The sequence below is a fragment of the Pongo abelii genome, chromosome 14 (assembly GCF_028885655.2).
Source record: "Pongo abelii isolate AG06213 chromosome 14, NHGRI_mPonAbe1-v2.0_pri, whole genome shotgun sequence".
NCBI lineage: Eukaryota > Metazoa > Chordata > Mammalia > Primates > Hominidae > Pongo > Pongo abelii.
This window is the reverse complement of record NC_071999.2, coordinates 102,177,547-102,202,658: the sequence shown is the minus strand read 5'-3', so window position 1 is coordinate 102,202,658 and position 25,112 is coordinate 102,177,547. Positions and strand designations below refer to the sequence as shown.

The window sequence follows — 25,112 nt, the reverse complement described above, 5'->3', positions numbered from 1 at the left end:
AGATATAGAGACATCTTACTATTGGTGATTAAAATATTTTATTATTTTGTTCCTGAGTGTAAATGTAAGATAAACTAAGTTTCACATGTTTTAAATGCTCATTTACTGAAGCCTGTTTGGCTCAGGCAGCCTTGAAGTTCAGTGATTTTGTAATTTCACAAAGTAGATTTTAAAAATAAAGACATCAGACATTCTTTTAATAACATTTTAAACTGAAATATTTCCAAAAGCAAATAATTTTTCCTTTCAAAATTTTTTCCTGAAAAAAAGCTTTTTAGTCGTAAGAAATGCTGGAGATACTTTAGATGATGGGAATACAAAGATGAATAAATGTGATCTACATCCTCATGACTTCGTGATATCATGAAGGAGACAGCAAAACAGTGATGTACACTATTAGGTGATAAGAGCTTTAATTGGGGTGTGCATAACATGAAAACACATAAAAGAGGCACCTAGTCAGTGTTCCAGAGAGAGCAAGACAGCATTTTCAGTGCTGAATGCTGGAGCTGAGTTTGAATGATGAGATTTAGCCAGGTAGTAGGGAACCCAAATGACTAGAAGAGACCAGAATGGAATGTGTGGAGGAACGTTGATCACTTAGTAATGTTTACTTTCAAATCATTAGGAAATTACTGTTTGTTGTCCTTATATTTGTCCTAGTAATTTTATTAATAGTTTTGGTAATTGAGGTAAAAATAGGCTAGATTAATATGTAAGGTTTTCATGGTTAATGTCAGGTATCCATGATAGTTTTAAAAAAACCTAATACCAAATTTCGTGTCTCTCACCTAAAATCCTCAATATATCTGTCCCATATATGTTGTTCTCAGTACGTGCTTTTTGGCCTTATTCAGTGCTATTTTTTATTGGAGATGCAATCTTAAAAATTACTCCTGTAAATTTCAAGTTCATTTTAAGTTACTTAAATATATCAGCATATTTTATACCTAAACGAAATGATATACCTGGACAATCTGGTGGCAGATCATTAACAAGTTGGAATATAAGCTCAGGAGTACCTAAACTCTACATCAAGCATATATGGAAGGAGGTATTTCAAGTGTTTTCAGGGTTGAACCTAAATTATATTAAAGTAAGAATTACTAGCGGGGCACAATGGCTCACGCCTGTAATCCCAGCACTTTGGGAGGCTGAGGTGGGCAGATTACTTGAGGCCAGGAGTTCGAGACCAGCCTGGCCAACATTGTGAGACCCTGTCTCTACTGAAAATACAAAAATTAGCTGGGCGTGGTGGTGTGGGCCTGTAATCCAGCTACTCGGGGGGCTGAGGCACAAGACTCACTTGAACACTGGAGGCATAGGCTGCAGTGAGTCGAGATCACACCACTGGACTGCTGTCTGGGCAACAGAGTGAGACTCTGACTCAAAAAAAAAAAAATACTGACACTTAAAATATAATTCTGTTGGCTTTATTTATAATGGCAGAGTCTAATGCATGTGGTGATATTATTGCTGACCTTGTTAAATGTGGAAAAGAATGGTACAAATGAGAAATATATTAATGAGCAGAAATTTTTTTTTTTTTTGAGACAGTGTCTCACTGTGTCACCCAGGCTGGAGTTCAGTGGCATGATCTCAGCTAACTGCCAGCTCCGCCTCCCGGGTTCACACCATTCCCGTGCCTAAACCTCCAGAGTAGCTGGGGCTACAGGCGCCCACCACCATGCCCGGCTAATTTTTTGTATTTTTTTTAAATTAGAGACCGGATTTCACCATGTTAGCCAGGATGGTCTTGATCTCCTGACCTTGTGATCCGCCCACCTCGGCCTCCCAAAGTGCTGGGATTACAGGCGTGAGCCACTGCGCCCGGCCTAATGAGCAGATTTTACTGAATTTGCTTTCAAGACATCTTAGAGAAAACATTTAATAATCCTCTGTTATTTGTAATAATTTAGGTTGTTAAATCTCCATGAGACCTTCTAAATACTCTTTACTAAAGAATAAGTCTTAGTGATCCACCTGCCTAAAAAAATTGTAAATATTGAACATTTAACTTTTTGAATTCAAGTACTAGTTTTATACCATTTAAAGCAATCATTTTATATTATATTCTAGCAAATTAAGACTTTTTAAGCAATGAATTGCCTGTTTAAAAAAATTTATATGGTTCTGCCAGACTTATGTATTTATTGATGCTTCAGGATTCAAGTGGCATATTAGTTAACCTATGTAGTTTTGTGAGGTGAAAAATGTCACCCAAGATTTATCTGATTTCAAAATCCCTGTTTATTTTTACTTCTTCACATGCTGCTCAGCATATAAGAATGTGATTTTCAAAGTCCTTGAAGATTTTAGTGGTTTTTACACAAATAAAGCTGCTTTTGTATTTTATTAATGGAAGAAATTTTCAAAAAATGTTAAGACTCTCTAACATAGTTACTTTTACCCAAGAACCGGATTTGGGGGAAGAAGGTAATTGGAATTTGGATGTGCCACATTTGAAATGCTTGTGAAATATCCAAATATAAATATATTGGTAAGCTGATATGTGAGTGAGAGATCTAGATAAAAAAAATTCTAGGATGAAGGGTAGGATTTCAGAGTGATCAATATGAAAAATGGTAATTTAAGTTGTAGGGAGAAGGCACAGAATGAGAATAAAATAGTGCCCAATGGCAGAACCGTGAGAACAGCAATGTTTAAGGGAATCTGATGAGAAGAACAGCACACAATGGAGACTAAGGAAGAGTACCTGTAGTGGTAGCTGAAATCCTGTAAAAGCATTAGAACATGAAAGCCAGGAGAATATTAAGTTGTAAGTGATTGATGTTATCAAATACTGTAGACAGATCAAGTAATATGAATATTATGTACCTACTACTTTTAACAACAGAGAAATTATTAGTGCCCTTGGTGAGAATCATTTCACTGGTATAGTAATCAAGACTTTAGTAAGTTAAGATGTGAGTAAAGCTTTTCATATCTCTCTGTTATTTGGTTATCTAATTTCTGAGTTTCTTGTCAAATTGTCACAATCAGCAAATAACCCAGTCTCCAACCACCCCCAAAATGTCCCCTTCCAGTAGAGCTACGTGTCATTAAGTCTTTTAAGACCTTTGACTATGAAGGGAATAAGATGAGTCAGTAGCTGGCTGTGGAGGCTGCCACTTATTTTTTTTTTTAATAAGAGTGATTTTTGAATGTTAGGTGCCAGTAGTCAAAAATTGAGTAAAAGCTGAGGTTGAAGATAAAGGCAGAAAATATTGAAGGGGCATTTTTAGCAGGTGGTTGGTGACCATGGATTTAGTTATTTAACAAATCAGCCAAAATAGCCCAATGCTTCCATTTCATAATAGAGATGATCTTGCTAGTTATATCTAGATTATAGAAGTTTACTTTCTATAAACTCCTGAATCCTACATTCATTAGTACATAAGGGACAACCTTGATGGTGACCTTGACAAAATTTGATATCTGTTGTCAGGCACTACTCACATTTCTTTTGACTTTTCTCTGCTTCCATGGATGACCAATCCTTTGACTGATGTAGTCATATTTTAGATGTTATTACATTAATTTTTATTATTTTCTTGCTGACCTTGTAACTATAATGTATTTTAAGAATATTATTTAAAATAGCATTTATTTTCTATTTTGTTTTTACTATTGAACACGAATCTTATTTGCATTATTTTTTGATTCTTGGAGGAAAACTCACCACATCTCCCAAGTTCTGAGAAATCATCTATAGTTTGTTAAAGAATTAAGAGTGAAAGATCCAATGCTTATTCTCATATGTCAACTGTTTAAAGCTACTGGATTATGAAAATATTGTTTAGAATGGAGAAACTTATTTATAATATTTATTAAATATTAAAGAAATTTATTGAATGCCTATTTTGTATGCCAGGAGTAGAAATGTACAGTGGAAAAACTATGATAGAAAAGATCCTTTCCTTCATGGTTTATAGCTTAATAAGAGGCACCAAATTAAACAATTATACAAATACTTTTTAATGACTTCTTTGTGAATTGATGTAGAGATGGTGTAGAGCTAACAATCAGACTTTATGCTGCAATATCTCCAATTATTTCTTGGTTGTATAAAGTTTGCTCTCTGGTTGGTGCCTCATGAATGACTTGGAAAAATAGCCCTGAGTTCTTCACATACTTAATTGTTCATGTGTGAATTCTAAACTTCTGATTTTTAACTTTAGAGCCCCAGAGTTGTTTTTTGTTTGTTTGTTTGTTTGTTTTTTAAACTAGAGAATGTTGCAATGCTGATCATTCTGTGTCTTTGTTTGTTTCAGATATGTAAGTTCATTATTCTTTTTAATTCTGGAAAGTTTTCTTGGATTATAGTTTTCTTTAATTATTCTGTTCCATTCCCTTGATTTTCTGCCTTAGGGTCTACAAGTATACATATATTAATCTCCTTTGCCTGACTTCTGTGTTTGTCATTTACTCTCAAGTCATTTTTCCCTTGTCTCCTTTTTATTTGTTTCATTTTTATCACTTTTCGTCTGCATGTTGTTTCTCCTACTCTGTTTTCCACGGTGTCTGTTTACTCTTGTGCTCCTTCTAATTTAATCTGTATTTTCTAGTATGATTTTCTTTCTAGTTCTTATTTGTATTCTTTCAGAAAACTTCTCATATCTCCCTGTTTTTTTTGGTCGCTCATTTCTGAGCTTTTTGTCAAGAGCTGTGAAGGGGCTAGAATTTTTACCCTGCTTGCAAGCTAAAAACTTAGCTTGCCACAGTATCAGGAATCAGATGGACAACATAAGACTCTTTAATCAGAGCTGAAAGACTTTATAACTGACCAGAGGAAATCTCCTGAGTGATTCATAGCTTCTTTATATCAGCCAGGACCTATTGAACTAAACTCTGAGACTTTTTATTGTCATCTTTGAAAGGATCTAATATTGGCAAGATGGACTGTAGGAGGAATTTAGTCATAAGGTGCCACTAAGACATTGTTTGGGAGATATTTTTGAACTTATTTCCCTTGGCTTATAACCCTTTCTTCTTCTTCTCTTCATTAATAGGCAGCAAAATTAAGACGACTCATTGCCTGATTGATTGTACAGTTTTGTCAGAATATCCACTATTACTTCTCAAGCACTCTCCTCAAATCCTATTAATTGGACCATGGGACTGGGTCTTTTATTCTCCAGAAATCCACGTATCTTGTCAGCATTCCATTTTGTTGTCAGATCTGTCAAGTACTGTGAAGGGTCTGAGATGTTACCCTATTTGCAAAGATAACAGATTAGTTTCATGGATGCTGACAGATAACCCGAGACCTCTGATTCAGAGATAGAAGAAAGCTTTATTACATATAACAGAAGAAATAACCACAGTGTCCACATATTTGCACTGGTTGCCTGAGCCTCAGTTCCCACAGGACAACTTGGAGGGCCAGGTGACAACTGTACCATGAATGGGTTGTGATAAAGAGAGGAACTGAGGGTCAAGGGCCCAGCATTTTTGGAGCAAATAGTAAACATTGTCACAATCAGCAAACAACCCAGTCTTCCAACCAACCCCAGAATGTCTCTTTCCAGTCAGAACATCCTTTTCCTCCTCTCAGAAAGAGAGTATCTGGTGTTGCAGTCTGGTTTAACCACATTCTTCTTGTTATCCCTTTCACATCAGATATCCACAGGGAACTGCTCTTCATCTACCTCAACTCTGTTCTTTTGTATGAGAAATTTCTATCACTTGGTATCCCAGTGCCAAGATGTAGAGGAGAATAAATTACCAGAGAATGTCTAGAGGCCAGCCTCTATGGATGCCTATACCAAATGGACTCCAGAGCTGCCCTGTTATTACCTTACCATCTCTGGCTGGCCCTGGAATGGCATTACAGTTTTCTGACACAATGCAGTCAATGGTTACACCCAGGGAAGAGTAGAGAAAGGAAAAGGGCACAGACAGAAAGTTCTTCCCACCCCTGCTTATCCCCGTTAGTGCCACCAGGTCGTCTTCAGCTCGAGGCTGCACTTTTCTGCCTTCTCCCATTCAAGTGATCTCTGTCTCCCCAGGGGTGTTGGAGAATTTTTAATTACATTCTAGGATCCCTCCTTCTCCTTTATGTCTTTGAGTTCTTTGAATAGGGTTTATAGTAGGCAACTTGCAGCTCAGGTTAGTTTGTTCAAGTTCCAGACAAGATGACATTTAGTTTTGAAGACCTGGTTCAAATTTTGTCTCCTAAAAGTATTCTGGATACACTAATTATACTTGGCTATCAGCACGAAATCTCAGTAGAATTTATTCATACAGGTACTTTAAAATTCATTAACAATCATATTATTTAACTTTTCTGCTGTTCTTAATTTCTACCTTGTAGATAGGACTTACATCTTATCCTTGTAATATAACCCCACAACTTTGGAGTAAGTTGGTCTGAAATGTTGGTGTTTCCAAATAGATTTTAATGGCAAGATTATTTTCACCTGGTCTCATGTTGATTACTTGGACATTACTGGAAGATCCAAAACGAAGTTGATTATAGAACTGAGATCTTGATTTTTCCATTTTTCTCTAGCATTATCCATAACCAAACTTCTGATATGATTATATGACATTGATTAAGTTAGCCTTACAGTGGAAGATGTGCCAATGTGCAGTGTATAAAATGCTAACATTATTTTCTTTTGACTTCTTTTTATAGAATCAGATTATTCTTATTACAACTTAATCCTGAAGAAAGCTGGACAGTTTCTAGACAATTTACACATCAACCTCTTAAAGTTTGCTTTCTCTATAAGGGCATACTCCCCAGCTATTCAGATGTTTCAGCAGGTGTGTAAAAATACCCAATCTGTATTTGACAAAGAGGCACGCTAGCAATGTACACAGAGCTCTTTAATATGAACATCTTTAGTTCAAAATGATCTACAAGTTCATAGTTGGTTCCATAGCCTATCGTTGATTCTATTATTATTGTTGTCATTTATTATAATGTAATTGAATATATTCTGTAATTTTTATAGTTATTTGGGATAAGGAAATTATGAGGACAAATCATTGAAATGAAGTATCATGAAATTTTAATAGAATTATTTCAATAACTATGAAGCATGTCTTTCCTAGGTTAAAGTCGATTTTATTAAAATATTTCTTAGATTCTGCCTATGTATAGAAGTTTTTTTACTTTAATTAGAGCAATAACTTAATAGTAGTTGATGAGTTATTTTAATCAAAGTAATGTGTGAGGGTTTTAAAATCATATTGTAATTATCAACTACTGTAGCTAAATATAATCTTTGAAATCTTAGATTGCAGCTGATGAGCCACCACCAGATGGTTGTAATGCATTTGTGGTTATTCATAAGAAGCACACCTGTAAAATTAATGAGATTAAAAAGCTGCTGAAGAAAGCTGCTTCAAGGTAAATTAATAATAGCCTATAATGAAAGAAGTGGTTATAAAGAGGAGAGTTCAATAGCAGAAACTTCCTATAATAAAAAAATTTAATATTCTAAGACATTGTATATTCAAGAATGTGATTTGTATTGAAAACCTTAATATATCTGAGAATGTTTTGTCTTGATTAGCTTTTGATTTTAGCATATAAATTGTGCCAAAATAACATAAAATATATGAAATGTTTCATATAAGCATAACTTGTTTTTTGAAATAAACATGCAAAACTATGAATTTATTTGGCCTGTAGCTCTTTAAATATAAACTGAATATATACCTGGGGAATAACAAAGTAATCAAAACAATAGATGAGGTTGCTTCCTATATTCAAAACTATTTTTTTTTGCTTTTTTGCAAGTATTTAATTAAAAAATGGCAAATCAGAAGTAAATTATTAATTTATTAGTGATTTTTTAGAGTAATACTACCAGTATATTTTTATTGCCTGATTATTTATACTTTAAAAAATAATAGTTTTTTTAATTTTGAAAGAACTCTATTAAACAGTAATATATATTTATGCATATTAATACTTGTTAACAAACCATTTCTAACATTTTCTTATACTTGTATTGAATTTAATATACAAAAGGCTTTTATTTTTATGTAGCCAAATTTTCCTGTGTATGTGACTTTTATATTGTTTTTATACTAACAGTTTTTCCCGAACCTGATTGGGAGATTTTGCTAATTCTTTCTGTAGCTTTCTAAAAGTTTTTCCTTTTATTTTACGTTAAACTTTTAATCTATCTGTAATTTATTTTCATCAAAAGGTAAGAATCCAACCAGATTTTTTTCCTCAGGTAGCTAGTCAATTGTATTCGTTATATTTATATTATGGTCTATTTCATAGCTCTTTGTTCTGCTCCATTATCTATTTCTTATAGTAGTGCCATACTGTTTTAATGTTTATTGCTTTAGTATCCAGTTTCTGACAGGAGGATTTCTTCTTCATTGTGGCTCTTTTTTCCTCCAGAATGCCTTAGCTCCTTGTATTTGTTGATGCTTTTAAGTTAACATTGGAATCCTTTTCCTCCCCAAGCTCCCCTTCCCCAAAAGCCTTGTTAGGGTTTAATTAGAATTATGTTAAAAGTATTGGTTAATTTAGGAAAAATTTACATCTGTGTTGTATTGAATCTTTTATCAGATAATATGGCATGTTTCTCTGTTCACACCTGCTTTTAAAACTTAAAGGCAGAAATAATTGCTTTATTTTATCAATTATTTTTTCATCTATTGGAATGGATACAAGGTTTTCTCATTGGACATACTAATGTATTACAAAATACTTTGAAATATTATACCTTCTTTTCAATTCTGAGGAAAACTACTGATTTACTAATGGTGTGGGATTATCTTAATTTGCTTTTGAATTAAGATTGCTTTCATTTTGTTTTCATGTTTCTGTGTTAATAAATGAATAGCTGTACATTTATTGAAATTATTTCACATCTTTAATTTTTATCAGTCATTCTACTTGCATATAGTGAATTAGGCAGCCATATTATTCTTATTCTGGATGAGTTAATATGGGAATTATCTGTTCCTTTATGGCATTATTAGACTTACTATAAAATTGTTAGCGCTAGTGTATATTTTTTCCTTTCCTAGTGCATCTTTTAAAGGAAGTTTTGTAATGTTTAAAGTTTATTATCATTGGTTTCTGATGTCAACTTTTATAATTATAGAAACTAATGTATCTTGAAGATTACAAAAAAATTAACATCAAACTATTAGGAAAGTCCATCTGCCATGGGCCCTGTGAGTCCTTGCATGTTCTTTCTTGGTCTGACCAGCAAAAAATGCAAGGTCCTGACCACTCTTTACCTGGGCCATTTCTCAGGGTTGTGTTTGCAGTGAGCAACCTTGAGGAATGAGGTGATGTTTTCCTTTGGGATTGGGGACAGGAAGAAAGCATGTTTTATTGCTTACTATAAAACAGTGCTTCCCCAAGCCCAGTGTTCCTTAACGGAAACATATGTCAACTCTGTAGGATCCATCTAAGTCCATATTTTGTCACTCCCTGTTGGACTTTGGGGGCAAGCATAATAATGCTTATACTGCTTGCTGTATGTCATGAGCAGTAAAGTCATTTGTCTTTGACCCAGGAGTCTTATGTCTTCTATCAGAATCCATAAAAGAATAAAAGGCTAACTTATTAGTTTGTAAGTCAGGTAAAATCATACCTTAGACTTTTACAGTTCTTGATAGTTTTGGAGACTGTCGTGGGTGGGATGTTGACTGACACATAGCTTCTGGAAGAGGAAGTTCCTAAGGGCCCATGGGTCGAGAAGAAAAAAGGTCAATACTTACATTTCTTCCCACTGCCCACCTCTTTCTCCCCGTACTCTTGGTGGGTGATGGCAGTCTCCTGATAACTGTATTGTAGTCTGACACATGTTCCTTGATCTGGGCTCCTAAGGAAAAGGCACTCAAACTTGACTGATTTAATGGTTTATTGTTTTGACTCTGATTATATAACTGGTATTGGTATTTTACATGCTTACACTGTGAATGCTGTCAATGTTTGTGAAGCCCAGAGGGAAACTGTCATTCAGAGACTACCACACATAGACACGCCCAGGTGGTCCAGCAGAAACAACAAAGAATCAATCCCAGGAGGAGAAAGGACAATCACAACTTTATATAGACTTCATAGCTGCTGGACTACCCCGAGACTGTTTCCAAGTACAATAGTGCCACCTGCCTGACTCAGCCACTTAGTACACCCCTTTTTAAAATGAGCAGTTCTTAAGCTGCTGCTAAGCTCTTGTTGAAACTGAACGCCTGACCCATGGAGGCCTTGTGACTCTACCACATGACATTTACATTTTCATGTAGTTCAACTAGGAGTCAGTGTCTGGCAAGGTAAAAGGGACCCAACAAGCCTCCCTGCTCGAATGGAAATTATATATTCAAAAGCCCAGCTTCTGGGCCCTAGCATGGTATCAGGTATATGTGAAAAAGTGGCAGCTACTCTTTTGGGAGTGAACTAAATAACCCATTTCACTACCTGAAGTAAGGTCACTGGCTCAAAAGGGCCCTCAGTTCACAGTGGTTTCCCTAAATGCCTAGGCCAGGCTGCTGGGATGTTTAGCTAAGTTAACAGCTGGTGGGATCTTCGGGCTGCCTCTGCTACCATTCCACCAGGCATAAGCCTTGTAAAACCAAAAGCTGAAGTGGTCACTCTACTCAGTAGGCAGAACTCAAGGCCGTCATCCTCTCCCTGAACAAAATCTGACCCCTTGGTGAAATATAATACATTTATACTGACTCTTGTGCTGTTGCCAATGGCCTACCTGTCTGGTCTGCCACTTGGAAGACTACAGATGGGCAGCTTAAAAATACCACTCCTTGGGGCTTGCACACTGTGAAAGTAATTTGCACTTGCCCATCTGACAGTCTGGTTTACTCCTATAGATGTACATATTATAGACCCATTCCCTGATAAGTGTGAATAGAGACAAACTGACTATGCCAAGACTGTGTGAGGCCCTGACTGCTCTTTACCATGGCCTTTTCTCGGGCTGTTTTCAGTGAGTGACTTTGAGGGATAAGTTAATGTTTCTCCCTGGGACAAAGGGCAGCTTACTTACTGCTTGTTATTAAATGATGAGTTTCCCACTCTCAGTGTTCTTTAGATGTGATCCATACCCACTGCCTGTGTAGAATTCTTGTGGGTCCATCATACTTCTCCCTATGGAATGTGGGGCCATGGGGAACCCATGTAAACATACTAATGCTCATGTTGCTTGCTGTGCCACAAGTAATCAAACTCTTTGTTTCTGACTCAGAAGTCTCTGTCTTTTGCCAGAATCCATGAAACAATGAAAAGCTAACTTATTAGCTTCTAAGTAGGGTAAAACAATTCTGCAGCCTGACAGAAACATTCTACCCCTCTCTCTCTGTATATAGGGCAAAGTTAATCATTTTTTTTTCCTTTTGTGAACTTTAGGCATATACTCTTGGGTTTGTGACATCTTATCAATATTGGTCAATGGTTGTTTTTTCTTATTTAAGCATATAATTTATATTTTTACATAGGTTATTTATAGTAATATAAATATTTTAATTTTTTCCTCTCTGTAGATATTTCTCCTTCCTAGATTTTCTTTAGTTTTCATTTTCTTTCACTTTTTCCAGATTAGGTTTTTATCTTTTTTTAAAGAAATGACTGATAAATTTTTTCTGCATTTTTATTCTAATCTAATACATTTTGCATTTATATATTTTCTTCTGTCTGTGGTTGAGCTAAACACTTGTTTTTTTTTTTTCAATGATAACATATTTAGGTCATCAATGTTGCCTTTCTTTACTATGTGGTATTCTCATTGTCCCAATTTCTTAAAATTCTTTTTAGCAGTAGTTTTATTTACATGTTGGAAAGTAGAGTGACCACTGGGAGAAAGTTACACTCATTTAGGATGGTAATGATTGCTGTCACTTTCCCCCAGATATATAACTCATATTTTATTTTGTTTTATTTATTTATTTTTTTGAGACAAGGTCTCGCTCTAGTTCCCAGGCTAGAGTGCAGTGGTGCAGTCTTGGCTCACTGCAACCTCTGCTTCCCAGGCTCAAGCTGTACTTCTGCCTCAGCCTCCTGAGTAAATGGGACTACAGGTGCAAACCACCATGCTCAGCTAATTTTCGTATTTTTTGTAGAGACGGGGTCTTGCTGTGTTGCCCAGGCTGGACTCAAATTCCTGAGCTCAAGCAATCTGCCTGCCTCAGCCTCCCAGAGTGCTGGGATTACAGACATGAGCTACCATTCCTGGCCTTCATTCACATTTTAATATTATGTCTATAAACTTTTGGGGCAGATCCAGACCATAGATTTTTGAACCAGGGAATACGAAATAGGGAGAGATGAAGAATCAGTTTACTCTTCTTTTTTTACTAGCATGTTCTTGTTTTAAGTGGTAAGGCTGACTGTGAGTTATGATTCTAAGTTGAACAGCATAGGTTTTATAGTTAGTAGACTTTACTCCCAATTTATGATATAAAGTTATTATTAGTTTGCAACTTCATTAATAATTTTTGTCTCTGAGTCTTTGTAAATATTTTTGGAGATACTATAAAATTTAGTGTCAGGGACTGCTCTCCAAATGCCACTTCAAATCAATATGACCATCTTTTTTGTGGCTTTAAACTTTTGTCCCAAATGGAAAGCTGTATGTTTAAAGTTAAAAAAATCCTATATGGTCGTTATAAAAGAATTCAAATACTTTAGAAAAATGCAAAGTAGAAAGGGAAAATGGCCCATAATTCTGCTAACAGTTTAATATACGTTCTTTTTTAATGCATATATTCATATACAGATAAACTTAAAAAAAATTTATTGTACTATAAAGGGTATCTTAGATCCTTCTCCCATAAAGTTATGTGTTGTTACATGTAAATAGATAAAATTACTCGTATGTACCAATTTTATATGTTAGTCTGTTTTTGTGTTACTATAAAGAAATATCTGAGGCTGGGTGATTTATAAGTAAAAGAGGTTTAGTTGGTTTATGGTTCTGCAAGCTGTACAAACATGGCATTAACATCTGCTTGGCTTCTGGTGAGAGCCTCAGGAACCTTATAGCCATGACAGAAGGCGAAGCTGGAACAGGCATGTCACATATTGAGGGCAGGAGCAAGAGAGTAAGGGGGGGCCCCTGGGAATTGCATTTCAACATGCGATTTGGAGGGGACAAATACCCAAACCATGTCATTCTTTTCTTAGCCCCCAAAATCTCATGTCCTTCTCACATTGCAAATTACAGTAATTTCTTCCCCATGTCTTAACTCATTCCAACATCAAGTCCAGTGTCCTAAGTGCCATCTGAGACTCATCTGCTTCCACTTATGAGCCTGTAAAATCAAAACAAGTTATTTACTTCCAAGGTACAGAGATGGTGCAGGCATTGGGTAAACAGTCCCATTACCAAAGGGAGAAATCGGCCAAAAGAAAAGAGTAACAGGCCCCATGCAAGTCTGAAACACAGTAGGCAGGCACTAAATCTTAAAGCTGTCATGTAATCCTTGACTCCATATCCCACATCCTGATGTACATCCTGGTGGGCTCCCTAGGCCTTGGGCAGCTCCAGCGCTCTAACTTTGCAGGATACAACCCACGTGGCTGCTGTCATGGGTTGGGGTTGAGTACCTCTGGGTTTTCCAGGCACAAGGTGCAAGCTGCTGATGAAGCTACCATCCTTGGGTCTGAAGGGTTGCAGTCCCCCCTCCACTAGCTCCACTAGGCAGTATCCAGGTGGGGACTCTGTGTGGAGGTTCCAACCCCACATTTCCTCTATGCACTGCCCTAGTAGAATATCTGCGGGGGCCTTGCCTGTGTGGCAGGCTCCTGCCTGTGCACCAGGCTTTTCCGTACATGCTCTGAAATCTAGATGGAGGCCTCCAAGCCTCCTTCATGCTTGAGTCCTGAGCATCTGCAGACATGAGATCATGTATAAACTGCCAGGGCTTATGGCTTGTGCCCTCTGGAGCTGTGACCTGAGCTTTACCTGTGCCCCTTTGAGCCGAGGCTGGAACTGGAGCAGCTGGATGCAAGTTGCAGCCTGCTGGCATGGCACAGGGCAGTGAGCATTCTTTCCTTTTAGGCCTTGAAGTGTATGATGAGAGGGGCTGCCTCATATATTTCTGAAATACCTTCCAGGCCTTTTCTTCGTTGTCTTGGCTGTCAGCTCCTGGCTCCCTTTTAGTCATGCAAATCTCTGTAGCAAGTGGTTGCCCAATAGCCCACTTAGATTCTTCCCCTGAAAATGGGGTTTTTCTTTTCTGGCTAGGGCTGCAAATTTTTCAAACTTTTACGTTCTGCTTCCCTCTTAAATATGAATTCCAACTTAAAGCCATTTCTTTGCTCCCACATCTGAACATATGTTGTTAGAAGCAGCCAGGCCACTTCTTGAATACTTTGCTGCTTTGAAATTTCTTCCACCAAACATCTTAAGTTATCCCTCTTAAGTTCAAACTTCCACAGATCCCTAGGGCATAAGCACAATGCAGCCAAGTTACTTGCTAAGGCATAACAAGGGTGACCTTTACTCCAGTTCCCAAAAAGTTCACCTGCCATGTAGTAGATGCTGAAAAATATTGAGTGAATGATACCATAATGAAATGAATAAATAAGTTTCATTATTCCACTCCTTGTGGTAGATATATAGGTAGTTTACAGTAAACAATATCTAATTGAACTTCCTTGTACAAATATCTTTGCATAGTTACCTTGGTTATTTTCTTAAATTTCTAGAACAAAAATCTCTAGGTAAGTACATGTATATTAAAATGTATACTCCAAAATTGTCTTCAGAAAGCTGAAGTTTTACACTGTACTTCTAAAATTTTTACCAATGCTAATTTGTATTCTCTTTAACACCTTAGTCAATTCAGTGAATTGCTACTTTTAAATATAATTATTTAATTTTTAAAGATAATTTTCCTCTTATCCAGCCATCCTCTATAGGTATAATTTTTCTACCTATGATATATCCAAGCAGTTCCTGAATTAATCGTAAAAGCAAATTTTGAAAATTATGTGTCTATAGGTACAGGAAGGAAGGTACTGTCAATTACAGACTCAGCAAATGGTAGAGAGCCCTTACCTTTGTGTGTAAAGTCCATTCCATTTCCTCTCATTTTTCCGTTTATATTCAACCTCAACATGTATCTGCTAGCATAGTTTTATTGGCAACCTTTCTAGTTTTCTCTTTTTTTTTTTTTTTTTTTTTGTGACGGAGTCTCACTCTGTTGCCCAGACTGGAGTGCAGTGATGTGATCTCGGCTTACTGCAAGCTCCACCTCCTGGGTTCATGCCATTCTCCTGCCTCAGCCTCCCGAGTAGCTGGGACTACAGGCGCCTGCCACCATGCCTGGCTAATTTTTTGTATTTCTAGTAGAGACGGGGTTTCACCATGTTAGCCAGGATGGTCTCGATCTCCTGACCTCATGATTCACCCGCCTTGGCCTCCCAAAGTGCTGGAATTACAGGCGTGAGCCACCGCACCCGGCCGCCTTTCTAGTTTTCAACAGTAGTAAATTCTTTGAAGGAAGAATTTTTCAGACTTACATTAAAATTTAAGATTCCTTATATAAATTACTAAATGTACTTCTATGATACTGATTTGATAAAATCAGGTTTATAAAATGATAATCCAGCTGCTATATAATTGACATTTGAGTTCCAAGATTTCAGTTAAAATTTTTGAGAATAATTTTAATAGTTTCATGCAAGAATCTCTTTCTCTTTTCAAATGTGAAGTATGATTTTGTATCCTTTTAGCATTTATTAATAGCATCTCATGAAGAAAGACAGCAAATTCAATGTCTCTTGTTTTGCACATTCGTGTCTCTTCATCTGTTACAGAAGATTAATAATGAAGTGAAATTCTGTTTGAGGCTAAGATTCTATTTATTTTATGCTTCAGCTATCCAAGCATTGGTAGTAGTATTTTAAAAATCACATCATGAATACCAGTAATCAAATTAAAGTGGATAAATATGTGATGATTTTATACTTGAATGAAAAGTTTATTTAAACAGTGGAAGGGTATACATACTGTACATCTTCTCCTAGTGCATTTCTGTAAACTAATATAAGGATGCTTGAATGTTATAATTTTACAGACTTTTAATAAACACATTTCTGTATTGCTGTTGAGTAATGTCACAAATTCTAAGCCAAATAACTGTGGAAATCTCTCAAATTATTCTGTTAGTCAATAAGGTTGAATGCTTGAATGATTTTGATTTAGAATATGTTGAGTCAGTAAGTAGTTAAGCTAGAATTGAATCCAATTCTGCCTGATTTCAAAACCCACCTTCTTTTCACTAACATGCTGTAGGAATGTTACTCATACCCTTTTTTCTTCTGTCCTTAACATTTGTTATCCAAAGGTAGTAATTGACTGAATGATTGTAGAGATCATAATTCACTAAATAAAAGGTTATTTCTCAACATCCTTGTTACTCTGAACTTCCTTATCTCTCTGTTTGCTTTCTACCTGTATAAATTGCCGAAACATATGGGCTTTGGAATTCCATAAACATGAGTTGAAATTCTGGCTTTCCATTTGATCTTTTCCTGAATAGTTAACTTATCTGAGCCTCAGAAACTTAAAAGTTTCAGTGATGGTAGCTGTCTAATTTTTCTTGTGAAATAGAATTTACTAATAAGTGTAAAGAACCTAGCACAGTACCTGGCAAATAAGTCAGTTAAAGTCTGTTTCTGATGATAGTGCTGGACCATAAGAGTCCTGGTTTCTTTGCTTATACTTGGGAATTTGATGAGTACTTGTTCATACTAAGTACTGATAATCTTTGAATAAGGCAGTACTTTTGCTTTGTTCCTTAAATATTTGTACCTTGTTGTCAGGAAATATGAGCTGTAATGAAAAATTATAACCTTCTAACTGAATAAAATATACATTTTATTTCACTGAAAATTGTGCTGCCATTATATGTTACTGTTTAAAGATAATAAACCTTGTTGGGGAATAAAGTATTTTTAATAATAGATTTGGGTTAACCAAATTCTTTTCTTTCTTTTCTGTCATTTAGTTCAAGTTATGTGTACAAAGTCATCACAGGAAATTTAAATTCTTTTTCTGTGATTATGTATATTATGAACTGTTTGATAAGCAGCAATTATACGGAATTGATATGCCATTGACTTTCAATTTTTTCACAACTTTGTGTTTTGCTTTTATCTTAGGACTAGACCTTATCTATTTAAAGGAGATCATAAATTTCCTACAAACAAAGAGAACTTACCAGTGGTGATTCTCTATGCCGAAATGGGTACTAGAACATTTAGTGCATTTCACAAAGTATTGTCTGAAAAAGCTCAAAATGAGGAAATTCTGTATGTTCTTCGCCATTATATTCAGGTATGTGCTTGTTTTTTCCAAGGTTACTTTTGGCTGTAGAAAAAAACAATTATTATGATAATTGTCTTACTAGATTTAAATATTAATTTTCACCAGAATAGTTATCTAACTTTTTTTAACTTAACAAATGTGAATTTCGTGTGGGAAAATATATTGGGATTCTGTCTCTTCTGGGGGTATGATGTCTATAATTCTTTGCCTTATATCTGGCACAAATTTAAAACTTGGATAAAAAACAAAAACATACTTCAATAATGTGTATAATATTTGCTAAGAATTTGCAATTAAGAAATCTGATTTACTCAACATACCGATAATATATACAGTATTAGATCAAAGTGCAAAGCATGGTGTTGGAATACTGTTAACTCTTTCTTTTGAGACCTGACTACTTTTCATTCAGGTATCTGGTATGTGCTGTACCGTTCCCCGTTCCTCTAGCCTGCTGTTGCTATGACATTATCACGTTTTTCTGTTTTAATGATTTCATAGCACTTATTACTATATCTCCTCAAGTTTATTTAACACTTTCAGAGCACACGTGCATGTGAATATAATGGCCATTAGAGGAAGGACTTTGCATTGTTACTACTGTCTTCCCAACATGGAGTGCTTTAATTTGCATTTCCCAAATTATTAAGATTTATATACTAATATTTAATCTAATTAAAACCTTAGAAATATATTTGTAAATTGCCTGTCCATAGCTTTTGCCTATTTTCGAATTGGATTCTTTTTTTCTCATTGGTTTATAGGTGTTTTTAATATATTTTGAATACTAATCTTTTCTTCCATACTTCGCAGCATCTTCTCCTAGTGCATTTCTGGTCTTCTGATATTTTTTTAAAAATTGTTTATGACATCTTTTACAAATATTACTTGTGATATAGTCAGATTTACTCAACTCTACCTTAACGATTTCCTTTATGCTGTTATAAGGACATTCTCTTGTAAGAGTTGAAGTTCTATTTTTTGTTTTGGTTTTTAATCCATCTGGAATTTATTTGAATATACTATGGGGTGGAGATATAATTCTGTTTTTTCCATATGGAAAATTATTGGTCTTCACATACTTCGTTGAACAGTGAAGTCTTTATTCTACTCCATCATATGCTAATTGGTCATATAGACATGTATATGTTTTTAGACTTTCCATTCTGTTGCAGTGATACATATGTCTATTCTACACAAATATAACATCATTTTAATTGCTGTAGCTTTAAAATATATTTTGATATCTGGTAGTACAACTCTGCTTCTTAATTTTTGTTTTTCTGAATACCTTGGCTGTTCTTGCATGATATGTAGCCATGTTAATTTTAGAATTAGTTAGCCAGGTTCCATGAAACATGTTGGGATTTCAGATGGGAATGAATTGCACCTTTCTGATTAATTTTGAAGAGACTTTTTCTTCATATATATTGAGCTTTGCCTTCTATGAACATATTTTTATTTCACAATGTAGTCAGATGTCTTTTTGAAAAGTATCATCTGTGATGTACAATGTTGGATTTCAACAATCACACAGAGTCATCTGTCAGTCACCTTCGTACCATCACATTCACATACAGATTCTTGTAGGAACATATGTTTTCAATTCACTTGGATAAATGCCTGGAAGTTCTATTGCTGAGTTGTATGGTAAGTCAGTGTTTAACTTCATAATAAACTATACCAAACTGTCTCTCAAAGTGGCTGTACAATTTTTCATTCCCCTTAGCCAGGAAAGATAATTTTGCTGCTCTAAATCCTAACCACCATTTGTTAATGTCAGTTTTTTTTTATTGTGGCTGTTCTAGGTACACAGTGGTATCTCATTGTGGTTTTAATTTGCATTTCTCTAATGACTGATGAAGTTGTCTGGCTTTTCATAAGTTTCTTTTTGGTGAACTTTTTTTGTTGAGTTTTCAGAGTTCTTTTTGTGTCCTAGATATAAATCATTTATGAGATACATGATTTACAAACATATTCTACCAGTTTGTGAATTATCTTGTAATTCTCTTAATGTGTCTTGCAGAGGAAGAGTTTTTAATTTTGATTAAGTCCAGTTCCTCATTTTTTTGTTTATAGATTATATTTTTTGTATTATATCTAAAAACTCATCACCAATCTCAAGGTCATACAGATTTTATTCTAGGCATTTTATTAGTTTTATGTTTACACATAGGTTTATGATCCATTTACGGTTTGTGCAACTTGTGAGATGTTGAGGTTTATTTTTCTACATATGGATATTTAGTTGTTTTAACATTTGTTTAAAAGACTATACTTCTCCATTGAATTTCCTTTATCCACTTGTAAAATATAAATGACTGTATTTGTATGGGTCTATTTCTGGCTTTGCTTTTCTGCGCCATTGATCTATCTGTCTATCCCAACATCAATACTACACTGCTTGATTACTCTAGCTTTATAGCCTTGAGATCAGGTTGTGTTAGTCCTCCAGATTTGTTATTCTTTTTCAGAATTGTTTTAGCTAATCTAATTCCTTTGTCTCTTTCTGCGAACTTTAAAATCGCCTTGTCTGTATCTACAAAAAATCTTGCTGGCATTTTGATTGAGATTACATTGAACATATAAATTAAATTTGTGAGAGAACATCTTAAAAATATTCAGTCTTCCAATTGAAAATTATGTCTCTTGATTTATTTAGACATCCTTTGATTTCTTTCATCAGTGTTTTTCTTCTTTTTCAACCTATATGCCATTTATTTTTTTTAACCTTATTTTAATGATTCAGACTTCTAGTCAATGTAGAATGGGGAGTGTTGAGGGAAGATATCCTTGCCTTTTTCCTGATTTGGGGAGAAAGCATTTGGTCTTCCACTATTAACAATCATATTAGAGGAAGGGTTTATTGTTAATTTTTTAAGTTCTGGTGTACATGTGCAGGATGTGCAGGTTTGTTACATAGGTAAATGTGTGCCATGGTGATTTGCTGCACCTATCAACCTATCACCTAGGAATTAAGCCCAGCATGCACTGTGTAGTATTTCATGGTGTGTATGTACCACATTTTCTTTATCCATTTTACTATTGATGGACATTCAGGTTGATTTCCATGTTTTTGCTTTGTGAAAAGTGTTGCAGTGAAAATATGCATGCATGTGTTTTTATGGTAGAGCAATTTATATTCTTCTGGGTATATACCCAGTTATGGGATTGCTGGGTTGAATGGTAGTTCTATTTCAGGTTCTTTGAGGATTGCTACACTGCTTTAAATGAACTAGTTTACAGTACCCCCTGCAGTGTATGTGCATTCACTATTTTCTGCAATCTCACCAGAATCTTGTTATTTTTTGACTTTTTAATAGTAGCCATTCTGACTGATACAAGATGGTATCTCATTGTGGTTTTGATCTGCATTTCTCTAATGATTAGTAATATTGAGCATATTTTCATATGCTTTTTGGCCATATCATGTGTCTTCTTTTGAAGAGTGTTCATGTCCTTTGCTCACTTTATTTATTTATTTTAGACAGAGTCTTGCTCTATCGCCAGGCTGGAGTGCAGTGGCGCGATCTCGGCTCACTGCAACCTCCGCCTCCTGGGTTCAAGCAGCCTCCCAAGTAGCTGGGATTACAGGCATCCACCAACATGCCCAGCTAATTTTTGTATTTTTAGTGGAGACGGGGTATCAGCATGTTGGCCAGGATGGTCTTGATCATTTGATCTCGTGATCCGCCTGCCTCGGCCTCCCAGAGTGCTGGGATTACAGGCGTGAGCCACTGCGCCCAGCCTTTGCTCACTTTTTAATGGGGCTGTTTATTTTTTGCTTGTAAATTTAAGTTCCTCGTAGATTCTGGATATTAGACCTTTGTCAGATACATAGTTTGCAAATATTTTCTCCCATTCTGTAGGTTGCGTGTTTACTCTGTTGATAATTTCTTTTGCTGTGCAGAAGCTCTTTAGTTTAATTAAGTCCCATTTGTCAATTTTTGTTTTTGTTGCAGTTGCTTTTGGTGTCTTCGTCATGAAATCTTTGCCAGGGCTCATGTCCAGAATGGCATTTCCTAGGTTATCTTCTGAGGGTTTTTATAATTTTAGGCTTTACATTTAAGGCTTTAATCCATTTTGAGTTGATTTTATTTTATTTTATTTTTTATTTTTTATTTTATTATTTTTATACTTTAAGTTTTAGGGTACATGTGCACAATGTGCAGTTACATATGTATACATGTGCCATGCTGGTGTGCTGCACCCATTAACTTGTCATTTAGCATTAGGTATATCTCCTAATGCTATCCCTGCCCCCTCCCCCCACCCCATAACAGTCCCCAGAGTGTGATGTTCCCCTTCCTGTGTCCATGTGTTCTCGTTGTTCAATTCCCACCTATGAGTGAGAACATGCGGTGTTTGGTTTTTTGTCCTTGCGATAGTTTACTGAGAATGATGATTTCCAATTTCATCCATGTCCCTACAAAGGACATGAACTCATCCTTTTTTGTGGCGGCATAGTATTCCATGGTGTATATGTGCCACATTTTCTTAATCCAGTATATCATTGTTGGACATTTGGGTTGGTTCCAAGTCTTTGCTATTGTGAATAGTGCTGCAATAAACATACATGTGCATGTGTGTTTATAGCAGCATGATTTATACTCCTTTGGGTATATACCCAGTAATGGGATGGCTGGGTCAAATGGTATTTCTAGTTCTAGATCCCTGAGGAATCGCCACACTGACTTCCACAATGGTTGAACTAGTTTACAGTCCCACCAACAGTGTAAAAGTGTTCCTATTCCTCCACATCCTCTCCAGCACCTGTTGTTTCCTGACTTTTTAATGATTGCCATTCTAACTGGTGTGAGATGGTATCTCATTGTGGTTTTGATTTGCATTTCTCTGATGGCCAGTGATGGTGAGCATTTTTTCATGTGTTTTTTGGCTGCATAAATATCTACTTTTGAGAAGTGTCTGTTCATGTTCTTCGCCCACTTTTTGATGGGGTTGTTTGTTTTTTTCTTGTAAATTTGTTGGAGTTCATTGTAGATTCTGGATATTAGCCCTTTGTCAGATGAGTAGGTTGCGAAAATTTTCTCCCATTCTGTAGGTTGCTTGTTCACTCTGATGGTAGTTTCTTTTGCTGTGCAGAAGCTCTTTAGTTTAATCAGATCCCATTTGTCAATTTTGGCTTTTGTTGCCATTGCTTTTGGTGTTTTAGATGTGAAGTCCTTGCCCATGCCTATGTCCTGAATGGTAATGCCTAGGTTTTCTTCCAGGGCTTTTATGGTTTTAGGTCTAACATTTAAGTCTTTAATCCATCTTGAATTAATTTTTGTATAAGGTGTAAGGAAGGGATCCAGTTTCAGCTTTCTCCATATGGCTAGCCAGTTTTCCCAGCACCATTTATTAAATAGGGAATCCTTTGCCCGTTTCTTGTTTTTGTCAGGTTTGTCAAAGATCAGATAGTTGTAGATATGTGGCATTATTTCTGAGGGCTCTGTTCTGTTCCATTGATCTATATCTCTGTTTTGGTACCAGTACCATGCTGTTTTGATTACTGTAGCCTTGTAGTATAGTTTGAAGTCAGGTAGCGTGATGCCTCCAGCTTTGTTCTTTTGGCTTAGGATTGACTTGGCGATGCAGGCTCATTTTTGGTTCCGTATAAACTTTAAAGTAGTTTTTTCCAATTCTGTGAAGAAAGTCATTGGTAGCTTGATGGGGATGGCATTGAATCTATAAATTACCTTGGGCAGTATGGCCATTTTCACGATATTGGTTCTTCCTACCCATGAGCATGGAATCTTCTTCCATTTGTTTGTATCCTCTTTTATTTCCTTGAGCAGTGGTTTGTAGTTCTCCTTGAAGAGGTCCTTCACATCCCTTGTAAGTTAGATTCCTAGGTATTTTATTCTCTTTGAAGCAATTGTGAATGGGAGTTCACTCATGATGTGGCTCTCTGTTTGTCTGTTATTGGTGTATAAGAATGCTTGTGATTTTTTTACATTGATTTTGTATCCTGAGACTTTGCTGAAGTTGCTTATCAGCTTGAGGAGATTTTGGGCTGAGACAGTGGGGTTTTCTAGATATACAATCATGTCATCTGCAAACAGGGACAATTTGACTTCCTCTTTTCCTAATTGAATACCCTTTATTTCATTCTCCTGCCTAATTGCCCTGGCCAGAACTTCCAACACTATGTTGAATAGGAGTGGTGAGAAGGGCATCCCTGTCTTGTGCCAGTTTTTGAAGGGAATGCTTCCAGTTTTTGCCCATTCAGTATGATATTGGCTGTGGGTTTGTCTTAGATAGCTCTTATGATTTTGAGATACGTCCCATCAATGCCTAATGTATTGAGAGTTTTTAGTATGAAGCGTTGTTGAATTTTGTCAAAGGCCTTTTCTGCATCTGTTGAGATAATCATGTGGTTTTTGTCTTTGGTTCCATTTATATGCTGGATTACATTTATTGATTTGCATATATTGAACCAGCCTTGCATCCCAGGGATGAAGCCCACTTGATCATGGTGGATAAGCTTTTTGATGTGCTGCTGGATTCGGTTTGCCAGTATTTTATTGAGGATTTTTACATCAATGTTCATCAAGGATATTGGTCTAAAATTCTCTTTTTTGATTGTATCTCTGCCAGGTTTTGGTATCAAGATGATGCTGGCCTCATAAAATGAGTTAGGGAGGATTCCCTCTTTTTCTATTGATTGGAATAGTTTCAGAAGGAATGGTACCAGTTCCTCCTTGTACCTCTGGTGGAATTCGGCTGTGAATCCATCTGGTCCTGGACTCTTTTTGGTTGGTAAGCTATTGATTATTGCCACAATTTCAGATCCTGTTATTGGTCTATTCAGAGATTGAACTTCTTCCTGGTTTAGTCTTGGGAGGGTGTATGTGTCAAGGAATTTATCCATTTCTTCTAGAATTTCTAGTTTATTTGCGTAGAGATTTGTGTAGTATTCTCTGATGGTAGTTTGTATTTCTGTGGGATCGGTGGTGATATCCCCTTTATCATTTTTTATTGCGTCTATTTCATTCTTCTCTCTTTTCTTCTTTATTATTCTTGCTAACGGTCTATCAGTTTTGTTGATCCTTTCCGAAAACCAGCTCCTGGATTCATTAATTTTTTGAAGGGTTTTTTGTGTCCCTATTTCCTTCAGTTCTGCTCTGATTTTAGTTATTTCTTGCCTTCTGCTAGCTTTTGAATGTGTTTGCTCTTGCTTTTCTAGTTCTTTTAATTGTGATGTTAGGGTGTCAATTTTGGATCTTTCCTGCTTTCTCTTATGGGCATTTAGTGCTATAAATTTCCCTCTACACACTGCTTTGAATGTGTCCCAGAGATTCTGGTATGTTGTGTCTTTGTTCTCGTTGGTTTCAAAGAACATCTTTATTTCTGCCTTCATTTCGTTATATACCCAGTAGTCATTCAGGAGCAGGTTGTTCAGTTTCCATGTAGTTGAGCGGTTTTGAGTGAGTTTCTGAATCCTGAGTTCTAGCTTGATTGCACTGTGGTCTGAGAGACAGTTTGTTATAAGTTCTGTTCTTTTACATTTGCTGAAGAGAGCTTTACTTCCAACTATGTGGTCAATTTTGGAATAGGTGTGGTGTGGTGCTGAAAAGAATGTATATTCTGTTGATTTGGGGTGAAGAGTTCTGTAGATGTCTATTAGGTCCACTTGGTGCAGAGCTGAGTTCAATTCCTGGGTATCCTTGTTAACTTTCTGTCTTGTTGATCTGTCTAATGTTGACAGTGGGGTGTTAAAGTCTCCCATTATTAATGTGTGGGAGTCTAAGTCTCTTTGTAGGTCACTCAGGACTTGCTTTATGAATCTGGGTGCTCCTGTATTGGGTGCATATATATTTAGGATAGTTAGCT

The 25,112-nt window shown here is 36.0% G+C and overlaps 1 protein-coding gene across 2 annotated transcripts in view; it reads left to right on the top strand.

Annotated features, from left to right (window-relative positions):
- Positions 1-25,112, top strand: part of UGGT2 (UDP-glucose glycoprotein glucosyltransferase 2) — a 276,140-nt gene that overhangs the window by 24,673 nt on the left and 226,355 nt on the right. Inside the window, exons 3-5 of one of the 2 annotated variants that reach the window (XM_024230998.3) lie at positions 6,641-6,771; positions 7,248-7,360; positions 17,111-17,285. In XM_024230998.3, coding sequence (XP_024086766.1) covers positions 6,641-6,771; positions 7,248-7,360; positions 17,111-17,285 — 419 coding nt within the window. Of the gene's footprint in view, positions 1-6,640; positions 6,772-7,247; positions 7,361-17,110; positions 17,286-23,957; positions 24,039-25,112 lie in introns of those variants that run through there. The other variant, XM_054529561.2, reaches the window with a different exon arrangement.